Consider the following 14,177-nt stretch of genomic DNA (forward strand, 5'->3'; position numbering starts at 1 on the left):
TGAATATCTTTTGTTCCAAGTGGATAAATATTCAGCTGAAATTCCTTAATAATAAATTAGATTTATCTCAGGTAAGCGGAAAAAGAATTAATATAATGTATATCATTTATATCATTCTTCAGAATATGATTATCCGATAAAAGCATCTCAAGTGCCACAGGTAATCTAATGTACTGCACTGAAATATTCTTTTTAATAAAATCCAAGCCACAAAATTTATTATGACGTTATCTTCTCATTTGAGCAATATATTTCCAGTGTCTGAAACTATTGTCGCACGTTATTAAAATATTCCGTAGCGCGTGTTCTACTTTCGATGCTCTTCGCATAAGATAGTGGTATCTGCAATAATTCACTGCACATGAAATCTCATCTTAGAAGCGCATTTATCAAATAAGAAGAACAGCCCAAGACTCAATTCAAATTTATATAGAATTCTATCTTTATTGCTCGATTTTGGTATGTTCACAGTATTTGGTGCAGGTAGTTTTCTTCCAAGAGATATTTCAAATCTGCGATGAATACTTCCTGAACTTCATTTACTTAATTCTAACATAGTCCGGGTTTTTGCTTTGGTCATCTTAAATTTGGTGAGAGTAATTTTCCGGAAAATCCTCAAATATCATCTTTCCCAATTGACACTGACTTCCAGATCGGAATGCCAAATGGGGAACATGATAGGACAGTGAATGATGAAGTTGTTGTGTAGGAAATTGAGGTGAAAATACATTTCCCCAACAGGAGTGCAAGTTCGTCTTAATAGTGCTTATGGCTCTGGTGCCATCCTACTTCATGGCTGGCCTGTGCGTAGGCGTGGTGGTGGTCGTTGTTGTATTTGTCATCATGAGAATGATAGTCAGGATGACTCTTGGCCTCGGCGTGCTTGTTGAAGAGATGAGCCTTAGCGTGGCGAACTTCAGGGGTTTCAGTAGGAACACCGTGCTTAATTACTGGAACATGGATAGGTCCGGTCCAGCGGTGTTCGTCTGTAATCAAAAATAGTTAAAATAATTGCGATCAGTGTTTAGATCTAGCAATTAGCGTAAGTATTCCATCAGTTACAATTCAATTTTAAATTAAATTGTATCGACGGGTCCACCTCATCAAATCTTAAAATGGAATCATCTCAGGTGAGCCATTAGAATGGTATAACCATAATCAATGTAACCAAGACTGATTAAGGAATTCGAAGTGTGACGGTCGGATTGGGGTTTTAAGTAAATCAGAAGATCCAGGATCTACAGTGTTTAAAAAAAAACCACTTACTGGAATGATGGTAGTCGTGAGCGTAGTGGTTGTCTTGGTCCCAGGTTCCGTATGAGTGAACGGCGTGTTTTTGATGTTCAGCGTGTTTAGCTGCAAGGTGGGCCTTAGCATGACGCACCTCTGGAGTTTCAGTGGGCACTCCATGAACAATAACTGGATTGTGAGTAGGACCGGTCCAGTGAGCCTCATTGTTGTCGTGATGGTCGTAGTGTTGGGCGTAGTGATTTCCTTCATAGTGGTTATGTCCAGAATGATGAGCCTGAGCATGCTTGGCTGCGAGATGAGCCTTAGCATGACGAACTTCGGGTGTCTCAGTGGGAACACCATGCTCAATCACTGGAACGTGGATGGGTCCGGTCCAACGGGTTTGATGATGATCTTCATGTCCATACGTACAATTTTGTGAATAAACACGAAAATTACCAATTTGAAAGCTTGCGTGTTAATGTGAAATCTTACCATCGTAGTCGGAACCGTGATGGTGGTCATAGTCGGAATGTCCAGAGTGAGCGGAGTGGAGCTTAGCTTCAGCGAGCTTTGTGTAAAAGCTCACCTTAGCATGCTTCACTTCAGGGGTCTCAGTTGGAACTCCATGCTCAATGACTGGGACATGAACGGGACCAGTCCATTTAGGTTCATGATGATGTTGAAAATGGGAAGAGAAATGACTGTCATGATGTTGCTGATGGTTGTCTTCCCATCCATGAGCATGTTCAGCGTGGCTGGAGTGCTGACGAGCCTCTACCAGTTTCTGGACATGGTTATGCCTAGCAGCCTGAACTTCTGGGCTCTCAGTGGGCACGCCATTCTTGATCACAGGAACATGAATGGGGCCAGTCCACTTGTGTTGATGTTCCTCATGGGTGAAATGATGGGATGGCTCATTGTGAGTCAAATGCTGCTGATGGTTATTGTTGTGGTGCCACAGGGATCGCTTGTATAGATGATGGGAGTTGTAGTGATTCTGCTGGTGCTGTTCTTGGTGATGCTGATGAAGCTGATGATGATGATGCTGTTCTGGATGAACGGATACGAAGGAGTAAGAAAAGGGTTTAGCATGCTCATGATGGAATCCATGAGAATCTTCATGGTGATGATGATGCTCGTGATGTTCCTGAGGAAAATCATAGCTCACTTCACTGTGGAAATCTCCATGTTTGCCAGAGATCTTGTAATCTCCCTTAACGCGATCATGAGAAGCTGTCTCTTCCTTCTCGGTATTCGGATACGAATATCCATAACTGTATCCATTGTGGCCATCTTGAGCATGGTACTGGGTGGAGATGACGTTAGCCTGCACCACCGCAATGGTGACCAGAGCAATCAACTTTGAAAAATAAAATATGAAATCACTAAATTGCACTATTCAAAAAAATATCACAAATCTTACCAAGCACTTCATAATTGAAAATTTCTATGTATTTCACCTCAATTCACAAAACTGACTTCAACCTCCTAGACTGATCTAGGACTGTTCAAACACTGTGCATTTTGCTACATTCACCGGGCGCTTTTATACCAAAATCTCCAAAAAATATCAAATAAAAAACAGACTCAAAGGTGGGGAGAAAATTATCAATTACTCTTTTTAATTGTTTAAGGTAAGTAATGCCAAAACCACCTAATGAATGATATTCTTAAAAGTATCACTTACTGTAATCCTCATTAAAGTTCATGATCACTGATCGGACTCAAACATTGTCAAAGTGTTTCTTGGAAGTTCTCGTTTGTGAGTAAATGACTGACTAAAAACATTCCTTATCTACTGGAGTACCTACATAAAAAGTCTTATAAAACACAAAAAAAATTGGAATAACATATTCCTGAGGCTGTTAACCTATAATATCAGACACTTAGGGCATTGGACTACATTCGGTGCCGGCATTCGGGATTATGCACCTGATGGAATTATGCAAGGCAAATACAATTATGCAAGTTTGCCTACCATTGGGAGTAAATTCATGAAATCATTATTAAAATACGCCTGAATTTATACTATTTTGCGACGCGGGAAATTTGAAAACAATTTGCTACTTTTTCAGAATAAAACTTTAATTGCTTTTTTTAAGGTAATTTTAGTGCTCGAACTCCACGGAGAGAGCAGTATATAATTCCTCGATTTTTTCACCCCCCCCCCCCCCAAATTTCCACCTTCCACCCCCCGAAGACCACTTTTCTTAACAAATCTTCACGTTTCAGACGATTTCTGAGAAATGTCGTCACGTTGTTTGTCGGTCTGTTCGTCTGTCCGTCCGGCTGTCATCAGTTCTAGAGGCCAAACGGTTAGAGATAGACTTGGGACCTTCGGGGGACCCCCCCATAAGTCGACCCAAGGATCGTTAACATTCCCCTTATTTCCCCCCCACCCCTCCCCTTCCCATCCAAAACTATGTTTTTGGGATTGCTCGAAAACGCGTCTTGCGATTTTTTTTCATTTTTGGATATGTTTCATAGATTACCCAGGCGGACATTTCGTCCATATACGAAAATACCCTTGAATCATTACTAATAACAGTTTTCAAGGTCAAAAGTTAAAAAGACACCAGAGAGTGCATTTATCAAGCAAATGGGGTCATGTTTGGGGTCGTTGGAAAGGTCTTGGAATTTCCTATAAAACTGAACCGGTTCCAATCGGCTTTAGATTTATAGATTAAATTAACGACCCGGTTCATAACCGATAAAAAATTTTTATCTGAAAATCAATCCTATTACTTTTAAAACTAGTTTGGGGGATCTTTCGAGAGATTTTTGAATCGGTCCAAATCGGTTAAGAACCGGTAAACGATAAATGATGCGAAAGTACTTTTGTGGTTTAGTATCTAAGTCACGAGTTCGAGCATTTTGCAAAGCCTGGGACGCTTTGCCATCCCTTTTTTTTTTAAATATTCCAACCATTTATTGAAGAATTCTGGCCAAAACTACTGTTTGTTAATTCATTTCTATTATACAGTTGAATCTTTTTGTTTTGACTACTTTTACTCCGCGCAAAATTCGTTTTACGGCAAATTTATTCAAAAGAAAGCCCCTGCGGGTATGCAAATCTTCTCGATGCGTAATGCCATTTCGCGCGTTTTTTTTTTGTCCCGAAAATGTGCTATGCTTCTAGCGTGCCGAAATAACTTTTGGATTTATTAGCTGTTTGTAAAATGAATTAGCAAAAAATATAAATACAAAATAAAAGCCAACTTAACATTGAATATGCAACCGAAAACTACAAGTTGGCAACCTACGTAGTTTTGGATAAACTTTGTGAAATGTGTACGAAAACAGGGAAAAATTTACACTAAAACTGGTCGCATTTTTCAGAGCTAATGTCACCCCTCTGTACCTACCTGTATAGCAAAAAAATGCATGCTTAAAATCTCGATTACGATGATGACAATGGGAAATTATAACTTATTATTATAAATTAAAATTTTCTCAATATACTTAAACTTTCTAAAAAATTTGAAGTTCGCAGAATTAGCACAAGGAGTTTTTAAACTGTGAATTTAAGTATTTAAGGATGGTTATAGAATACATTTTCTCTATAAATATTTTTCCAGTCAGACTATCACAATTCTTAGTATTTTGGCTTAAATGTTCAAAAATTCTAATTATTTACAAATTAAACTGAAAAATTTTCATGTTACCTCCTTCAATTTTAACACCAAGGCGAATTATTACGCATTCTGAATTGGCACGCATCAAGAATCCCATCTAAAATAAGATGATTTAGGTTTACTGTCTCTTATTGACTAATTAGACAATTGCTGAATTTTTGTGAAATTAAAAGCCCGTGACAATCGTTATAGGATACACCTCATAAACTTCAACAAAGTATCGATTGGTATATTTTCTCTGTTCTTTTATCACAACAGCAACAGTAAATGTCAACAGAGCTTTAAAAATTCAATATAAAATTTTGCTTACCAACAAGGGATATGGAAATAAAATATGCACAAAATTGTTATGTGGAAATATCAATTTGTGTCGATTGATTTGCTTACGAAAAGTCGATACACCCTTCACAGTGTTGAACTTTCTATATGCAGAACTTTTTTTGTAAACAAAAGCCACAGGAAAATCATTGCAATGTGAATATTTAACGAGATAAAGTCAATAAAATATGGATGGAAAATTGAAAACAGTTTAATTGACACGATTATTTATTGAAAATCATGCTAATTGTGCTTTGCTAACGAACAAATTCAATATCAGCTCTTCAAAAATGTTGAATTGGCGTCCTGATGCAAGAAAAAAGCTCTCAACATGCATAATGAGGGCATGAATTGTAAATGAGTTTAATTGATTGAGAGAAATTCTGTTTCAAATCGTGACATTAACTGCAGATCATGCATAATGAACTGTATGCCTTATCTCTCAATTTAAGTTATGTATGAGCATTTCTAAATTATTCTCAACAATCAAATCTAATCATTGTGTTTCGAAGTGTACGGCATTATGTAGATTTCAGATTAATTCTAAAGCTATACTGAAGCGATTATGGGAAATATCCCTCTTGCACAAACGCATCTCTTGAATTAATTAATTTTCTATACCGATATTGAAGCAAACGGCATCTTAACCCTCATTCATCCATGAACAATTACAATATTATAACTTTTGAATAATTTTAGATTTATCACACATTTTGAAAATAATAATTGTAGGAAATTATTCATTAGAAAATTATATCCTATTCAATCGAAAACATTTACGTGATGAAAAGCAAACTTCAAATTTTGGCCAAATTAACTATGAAAACATACATTTACATACGGATATATGCGCTCATATATACCTATTTAAATGTTTTGTGTAAGGCTGTAACAGTTTGGACACACGAACATAGAGATGGAAAGTAAATATTAATTTTCAAATGTTAATTATTACATTTTCGGGGTATGCAAAATGGTGATATTGTTGGCAATGGAAAATTGGGAAGTTATGTTTTACTGACCAAAATAGAATACTTCACTGACCTAAGGTAAGTGTGCCAAATTTCGGCCTTTTTGAGTGTAATTTCGCCCAAGCAATTAAATTAATTACAATTATGAATTTAATTTTTGACTAGTCAATGAATTTACTTTTCTCTTAAATATATATTCATTTTACGATGTATTAACACAAAAATCGTTAAATTTTAGGTATGATTTTAATTTCAACTTAAACTGTGTTGTAAAAACTCAGTGTGGAAAGAGTCTTATAAAAAATGTGACAGATCGCTTGTTTTTCTAGCAATCTTGTGATTTGTGGTAAATTGCAGAGGGTTTTCCTTCGATGTTTTTTCATGAAAATTGATTAGTTTTCATTAAAGATTATTTCTGTTTAAGTTAATAGTGAATCATTCGTTAAGTTTCGGGTGAAATTTTCCAGCTGGATACTGTATATCGCGTAAAAAAGTAGATACTTTGTGAGCGTTTATCCGTTGAGGTAGTGTTGCCTATTCCGGCAAGATCTCTTGCTTTCCTAAATTTCTGAGTTTTACAATGCCCATAGAAAAAAAGCATCGCCTCTATGAAAAAGATTATGTGAAATATGCCTTGAAAGAGTTCAGGAAGGGCAAACTGCTACAGCAATCTGCGCGAAAATTTGAGATGCCAAGGTCAACTCTTCAGGTCTTCAGGACAAATTACACGAAAGATCTCAGGGCTTGTGGGTCATATAAACGTATTAAAGTAAATATTTTTAAACTCGTTCCGTATGACATTTTGAAATTTTCTATCCGTTACTTCACAAAAGCTAGTCATAAGCAAGGTGACCGGTATTACACTCAAAGTGGCCGGAATACTACCCAAAGCAATGTCAATATTTTTATTAATTTTTCAATATTTTATGAATTGATTTAAAAAAAAACAAAGATAATAAACTAGTTTTCAAGGTTCCATATAGCCCTCCCGAAAGGAGAGGAACAAGAAATTTCAATATGTATTAAAAATATAGCATTTCAAACTTAGAACTTCGGTGCTTATTTGTAACTATGACGAAATTTGGCACACTTACCCTAAATGGAATATTTTATTAATAATAATAATAATAATAATGCTGGCACAACATTCCATGAAGGAACTAGGCCTTCCCACAAGGGGATTTCTAGACATGCATTATTATTTTTTCTTGTACGGGATGAGGTTGTCAGTCCCATGCCCGTGGAATCAAGTGCAGTAAAGCTCACTGGATGCAATCCGAACACCTTTAACGCCAGAAACATTCCTGGTGACCTAAAAGGGGATTCGAACCCGGGACACTTGCATCATAGAGCGAATGCTCTACCACTTGACCCATTGAGTGCCCCAAATGGAATATTTTACTAACCGCAATTGTCTTTGCGTATACTTTAAAAAAAATCGACATTTACGGTCGTCTATAGACACAGTATACCAGTAGAGGAATTCTATAACCGTATGGCATTGTCATAATGACAAGTTTAGAATGGTTGTATGGTCAATTCTGGAAAATTATTCGAACAAACGATTCATATCAAATACTACGAGTTTCATAGAGCTCTTTGAAATTATATTTGATACTCACTATACTTTTATTATTGTCCTGCACCCGAATTTATAACCAAAATTCGTTATATAACATTGTCATATCGTTACCGAATTCCCCTACAGGACTTTCAATTTGGTATAAAATCAATAGGAATTGCATTTTCTTTATTCTTGAACAATAATATTTATATAAAAATTCGATAAATTACTGTTTTTTTATTAATTTCGTTTATTATTTATTATATAATTTTTCTTCAATTACAGTGAAACAGTCATTCAACAACCACAAAAAATATTAAATGTAGTAATTTAAAGAAAAAAATTAAGGTGAACTATTAATTATTCTAAAAACAGCAATAAGAAATAGGAATTTGAGAGAAAAGAGGCTTTACGTAAAACTGACGCGACAACATTTTGAAATGTACCAATGTGATTGAAAATCAGCAACATAAAAAGCTTATTAAAATTGAATCAAAAAGCATTTTCTATAAATAAAAAAAAATATTTCACGTAAATCGTTTTAAAATCCTTCCTTTTATAATATTTTAAAAATTCAGATTGGAAACGGAGAACAATTAATAAAATAAATTGATATATGTAAAAATTGTAATCGGACAGTAAAAAAAAACAGGTCTGGTGTCTGGTCTGGTAATTAAAAAAATATTGCAATGAACACTAAAACTTTCATTTCGAATATGAAAAATTAAAATTGTTCAGTAGAATAGCGGTTAAGAATTTCATTTAATATCAAGTGCAATATTTATATTTTATATACCAAATTTTAGTGTAAAATTGATTTTTTTATTTATTGTGTTTATTGTGTAAATAATGGACAATTCTGCTGCATATTTCCCTAAATTCAAAATGTTCTTTAAAATCATTTAACCCTTTAAAGACGATTGGAACACCAGTGTCCCATAAAGAAAATAATTTTTCCTGACTACCTGTAACTATCTTTTTCTTATGTTTGTACAGAACTGCAAAGTAGAACGTTGAAGAAATATAGGATATTTTTTGCAAGTCTATAACTATTTGCTATATAGTAAATATTTAGCCTTAAAAATGAAAATTTTTTAAATTCTCATATCGAAAAATGATTTTATTTTATTTTTATACTTACAATTTAAAAAAAAAAACCGTTTTGGAAAAAAAGAAACTTCAATACTCGAACACAATATTTTTCATTAGAGTGAAAATTATTATTCATTGGTATTGTCAGAAAAATTAGTTAAATTTTTGGGCTAGTTTTGTCATTATCGCTCGTAGAGGTAAAAAATGCATCGAATCAGAATCTTTTTGATTTTCCAAAGTCAGATGTAAGATGTTTCATTGATTTTGTTTATCGGTTAAATTTTTATTCCTGATTTTCTGTCCGTAAAAAGTGTCTCGTCGTTAAAGGGTTAAAGTCAATTAAATCATCACTAATATTCTATCACAAAAAAAATTCAAACATTGTTTTATGTTGCAAAGATCATTTAATAATCAACTTAGGATTTGCTTTGCGCGATCAGTAGTATGAAGATTTGTGAGCTCCATGGGATGAGGATTCTTCATTTACCAACGACCTTCATTTTTGGCCTCCACAAACCTGGCAGTGTGATCGTGATGAGTACCCTTATGTCCCTGTTGCCAAGAGTCTTTTTCGTCGCAGTCCTCGTTGAAGTGAGGATGAAGCCTGGCCTCGGCGTGTTTGGCATGCAGATGAGCCTTAGCGTGTTTCACCTCAGGAGTCTCAGTTGGAACTCCATTCTCGATCACTGGCACGTGAACTGGACCAGTCCAACGGTGTTCTCCGTGATAGGAGTCATGATGAGGCTCTTTATGCCAGGACTGAACAGCTTGTTGATGATACACTACACGATCTTCATGGTGGAAATCGGGGTGGCTCTTGGCCTCAGCAATCTTTTTGTGAAGTTGAGCCTTGGCATGACGAACCTCGGGAGTTTCAGTTGGAACACCATGTTCAATCACGGGAACGTGAATGGGTCCAGTCCAACGAGTTTGGTGGTGGCTACCATGTTTCGACCATTTGTCTTCTTCATGATGCTGCCATTTGTCCTCATGAACCTGATATCCTGAATGTTTCTTGCTTTCGGAAAACTTCTTTTCAAGATAAGCCTTGGCGTGACGTACTTCAGGGGTCTCAGTTGGGACTCCATGTTCAATAACTTGAACATGAGTAGGTCCAGTCCAGCGGGATTGATGATGTTCAGTGTGTTGATGGTTGTTAGACCACTTTTCAGCCTGATCAGCATAGTACTCCTTTGACTGATATTCAGGATGGCTCTTAGCTTCAGCGAGCTTATGCAGAAGATGGGCCTTGGCATGACGAACTTCTGGGGTCTCAGTGGGAACTCCATCCTTAATCACAGGAACATGGATAGGTCCTGTCCACTTGCGGGGTTCTTCGGCATGGGAATCATCCCACAGGTAGTCCTCTCCCTGATCCAGATCACTAAAAGCATGGTGATTGTGATGTCTAGAGGACAGGTAGTGGGATTGAATGCCAATAACCGCTCCCAGCAACAAGACTCCGACCTTTTGAAACATATTTTAATCAAAAATTTTATTCTTGAAGGGTTTGGAAAGTGATCTTGAATTCAAAACTTACAATGCACTTCATGTTTGGAGGTATCTTCTAAGGCTTCTGGTGTCAAGTTTTCTTCCTCAACCTCCCAAGTCTGACTTCTTAGGACTGTTAAGATACACTGCGATATTTTTCACCATTGTTCGAGCTTTTATATCAAAGTGTCACTATTCCAAAGGCAGTTTTTTTTGTGTCTCAATGGATTAATTACCCGTAAATAATATCTCAAAAGTTGATGGTATTTTGTGGTCGGTTGCTCAATGTTTTGCCATGATAATTTAAAATCTATTCTAAGCAATTGTATATTTGTACTTTCTTGGAGACAATTTAAATAAATGGATACTGGGAGGTATCACAAGGGAGTAAGTTAGAATTTCGCATAAAGTTTCGTTTTTGCAGGTACCATTTGAAGTAGATGCATTTTGTCGAGTGTTATATATGTGACGGGTAAGATTTGCATTGTTTGATAAGGCAGACCAAAACCACCCAAGGGAATTTGTGCAAATGAAAAGTGTGGTGTATTGTTATTTGGCGCGTGGCAAAGATAAATAAATTTCTTGCTACTTCACCAAACAAGACAGTAGAAATTGTGAATTATCTCTTATGTGCAGAATTTGCCGTATACAGGAGACAACACCATAGCGAGATGTGTTTGCCAATGCTCCCTGAAACTACAACTGATAAGGGACTTTTGTGCCACACGAGTAACAAATGCCGTGAGGCTGTAACATATTCATTCCATGTGCGATTCCTGTCTCAAGTGCCATCCACCGTGAACGTGAGCCTGATAGGAAAAGTCCTTGTTGGGGAAAAGAGCCCAACCCCTGGAGCTTCATCCTACTTCTGACGGGTTAAAAAATATATAGCTGTTAGAATCGCGCCCATTCATCTCACGAGGCGCCAAGAAGAGTGTCTTAAGAATGCCAAATGAATAAATTTATGACACCACTTGAAAAATCGGAAGGCAAGAGACATAGCACAACCCTCATCAAATCCACTATAGCTACTCCTTCTGCCACTCAATTTACGCCACATGAAAGACGTGGTGATGCATTTTGTGTACTTCACACATAATTGATGAACTCCAATCGATTCCTCAATTGCACACCATTTTCTTTAGCGCCACTTCCAAGCCCCATCAATCTCCACGGGGATTGGGCGGGAATCGAAATTGTGAGAATATATCAGGATCGCACTCTATTTCGTGATTCTGATGCTTGAGAAAAGTGCTTCAACATATAGAGCAATTCTCAACCCTAATCCCATGAAGCAAACACCTTACTTCCATGCAATCTTTCATGTGAATTAAAGATAAGATTGCAGTGTGAATGAACAGTCATTTAGAAGAATATTTCTACAGTAAATCTGAAATGTGGTGCAATAAAGAAGTATTTGTTCTTAAATCTCCAATTTCAAAATCGATCTTCAATGTGCATTAATTCGATCTCAAGAACAAAGCCCATCTTAAACACGAGTTTAAATCCACGGAAAAGTATTTGCAATACAACAAATTTTTGGATCATTAATTCTCTGAACAATAAAGACTGTATGTATAGCGAAATGGTCATAAGCGATAGTTACGCTTTGGTATAAAAGCTCCAACAATATTGAAAAATATCGCAGTGTATCTTAACAGTCCTAAGAAGTTAGACTTGGGAGGTTGAGGAAGAAAACTTGACACCAGAAGCCTTAGAAGATACCTCCAAACATGAAGTGCATTGTAAGTTTTGAATTCAAAATCTCTTTATAACCCTTCAAGAATAAAATTTTTGATTAAAATATGTTTCAAAAGGTCGGAGTCTTGTTGCTGGGAGCGGTTATTGGCATTCAATCCCACTACCTGCCCTCTAGACACCACAATCACCATGCTTTTAGTGATCTGGATCAGGGAGAGGACTACCTGTGGGATGATTCCCATGCCGAAGAACCCCGCAAGTGGACAGGACCTATCCATGTTCCTGTGATTAAGGATGGAGTTCCCACTGAGACCCCAGAAGTTCGTCATGCCAAGGCCCATCTTCTGCATAAGCTCGCTGAAGCTAAGAGCCATCCTGCATATCAGTCAAAGGAGGACTATGCTGATCAGGCTGAAAAGTGGACTAACAATCATCAACACACTGAACATCATCAATCCCGCTGGACTGGACCCACTCATGTTCCCGTTATTGAACATGGAGTCCCAACTGAGACCCCTGAAGTGCGTCACGCCAAGGCTTATCTCGAAAAGAAGTTTTCCGAAAGCAAGAAACACTCCGGATATCAGGTTCATGAGGACAAATGGCAGCATCATGAAGAAGACAAATGGTCCAAACATGGTAGCCACCACCAAACTCGTTGGACCGGACCCATTCACGTTCCCGTGATTGAACATGGTGTTCCAACTGAAACTCCCGAGGTTCGTCATGCCAAGGCTCAACTTCACAAGAAGATTGCTGAGGCCAAGAGCCACCCCGATTTCCATCATGAAGATCGTGACGTGTATCATCAACAAGCTGTTCAGTCCTGGCATGAAGAGCCTCATCATGACTCCCATCACGGAGAACATCGTTGGACAGGTCCAGTTCACGTGCCAGTGATCGAGAATGGAGTTCCAACTGAGACTCCTGAGGTGAAACACGCTAAGGCTCATCTGCATGCCAAACACGCCGAGGCCAGGCTTCATCCTCACTTCAACGAGGACTGCGACGATAAAGACACTTGGCAACAGGGACATAAGGGTACTCATCACACTGCCAGGTTTGTGGAGGCCAAAAATGAAGGTCGGTGGTAAATGAAGAATCCTCGTCCCATGGAGCTCACAAATCTTCATACTACTGATCGCAATAAGGACCTTTTAGCGATATTAATTAATAAATCATATGCTTAACAAGTTTTAGAGTTTCTCATTGCGTTTGAACACTGAGAAAAAAAGAGGGTGCGATTGACTTTTTTTCTCATAACTTTAACACTTTTCAGTTTAAAAATATATCAACATTTTTTAATGTTAATTTTACACCTTTTTAAAGGTAAATGAAAAAGGGTAATTTTCACCATCAATACACCTAAAAAGGGTAATATTTACACCGTTTTCGGATCAATACTTCAGGGTAAAATTAACATTTCCGGAATGTTATTTTAACTTTTTCGGATTTCTCTCAGTGAATGTACTTCTATCAGATGGATAAAATGCCCTTTAAATCTTGTCCTTAATGCCAATTTGGTAGCGGATTAAACAAAAGTTAAGTAAGTTCAATTCGCTGCGAAATTATTTCCTGGAAAATAAATAGACTTCAGTCAAGGAACTCAAGTTGAAAACTGGTGCTGAATGTTTTGAACTTCGAAAGACTTTCTTTTGATTAAATCACCAATCATAAGAGAAAATTATGTACTTGCATTTTCTCATTGCTCGGGAAAGTCTTTAGACACCATGGGAAGAGAGTTTTCCGGAAATAAGGGTGGCAGATGGAGACAAACACTCTTCTTGCATGAGAATGAAGGAAAGAAGAGACAAAGATTGCGTGGAGAAATACTCGCATTACACATTCAGGAGATGACCTCTTGCACAGAGTGTTGAAGGTCCAATTGATTTTTCAATTAACGAGACTACAACTTGTTCCAGCAGTTTCTCTATAGTCCAGAAGGATGGGAAGAATGGAACCTCGAAGAATCTGTCAAATGGCTCCTTCATCCCTAATCGAGGGTGGATTTCCTCCCTCGAACAAACTGAAAGAAAACACACAATGTGACAAATAATTGACGCAAATTTATTTAGGTCTTGTTTCGCATAAATTTTCTCTGTGACCTCTTTAACCCACGGATCTTCTCTCTACGCGGATTGTCAAGTCCTCAGAAGGACAATTAGCGTCCTT

The 14,177-nt window shown here is 37.1% G+C and overlaps 3 protein-coding genes across 3 annotated transcripts; 1 reads left to right on the forward strand and 2 right to left on the reverse strand.

Moving 5' to 3' along the window:
• Nucleotides 1–424: 424 nt before the first annotated feature.
• LOC129803486 (histidine-rich glycoprotein-like) lies at nucleotides 425–2,789 on the reverse strand. The gene is made up of 4 exons (XM_055850084.1): nucleotides 2,657–2,789; nucleotides 1,726–2,593; nucleotides 1,267–1,644; nucleotides 425–986 (listed from the first exon to the last, which is right to left on the reverse strand). Exons 1-4 carry the CDS (start codon nucleotides 2,666–2,668, stop codon nucleotides 757–759), a joined length of 1,488 nt encoding a protein of 495 aa, XP_055706059.1. The 5' UTR covers nucleotides 2,669–2,789; the 3' UTR covers nucleotides 425–756.
• Nucleotides 2,790–9,197: 6,408 nt separating this feature from the next.
• Nucleotides 9,198–10,479, reverse strand: LOC129803487 (histidine-rich glycoprotein-like). Its single transcript, XM_055850086.1, has 2 exons — nucleotides 10,354–10,479; nucleotides 9,198–10,280 (listed from the first exon to the last, which is right to left on the reverse strand). The coding sequence occupies exons 1-2, from the start codon at nucleotides 10,363–10,365 to the stop codon at nucleotides 9,297–9,299; spliced, it is 996 nt and encodes a 331-aa protein (XP_055706061.1). The 5' UTR covers nucleotides 10,366–10,479; the 3' UTR covers nucleotides 9,198–9,296.
• Nucleotides 10,480–11,948: 1,469 nt separating this feature from the next.
• LOC129803488 (histidine-rich glycoprotein-like) lies at nucleotides 11,949–13,198 on the forward strand. Its single transcript, XM_055850087.1, has 2 exons — nucleotides 11,949–12,049; nucleotides 12,122–13,198. Exons 1-2 carry the CDS (start codon nucleotides 12,038–12,040, stop codon nucleotides 13,097–13,099), a joined length of 990 nt encoding a protein of 329 aa, XP_055706062.1. The 5' UTR covers nucleotides 11,949–12,037; the 3' UTR covers nucleotides 13,100–13,198.
• Nucleotides 13,199–14,177: the final 979 nt, after the last annotated feature.

The sequence above is a fragment of the Phlebotomus papatasi genome, chromosome 2 (assembly GCF_024763615.1).
Source record: "Phlebotomus papatasi isolate M1 chromosome 2, Ppap_2.1, whole genome shotgun sequence".
Classification (NCBI taxonomy): domain Eukaryota; kingdom Metazoa; phylum Arthropoda; class Insecta; order Diptera; family Psychodidae; genus Phlebotomus; species Phlebotomus papatasi.

Bases quoted from the DNA above. Each gene is read 5' to 3' on its own strand.
- LOC129803486 (XM_055850084.1), bottom strand. The intron at 1,645-1,725 runs GTAAGATTTCAC...ATGGACATGAAG, and splicing joins TCACGGTTCCGACTACGATG to ATCATCATCAAACCCGTTGG. The intron at 987-1,266 runs GTAAGTGGTTTT...TTTTGATTACAG, and splicing joins TCACGACTACCATCATTCCA to ACGAACACCGCTGGACCGGA.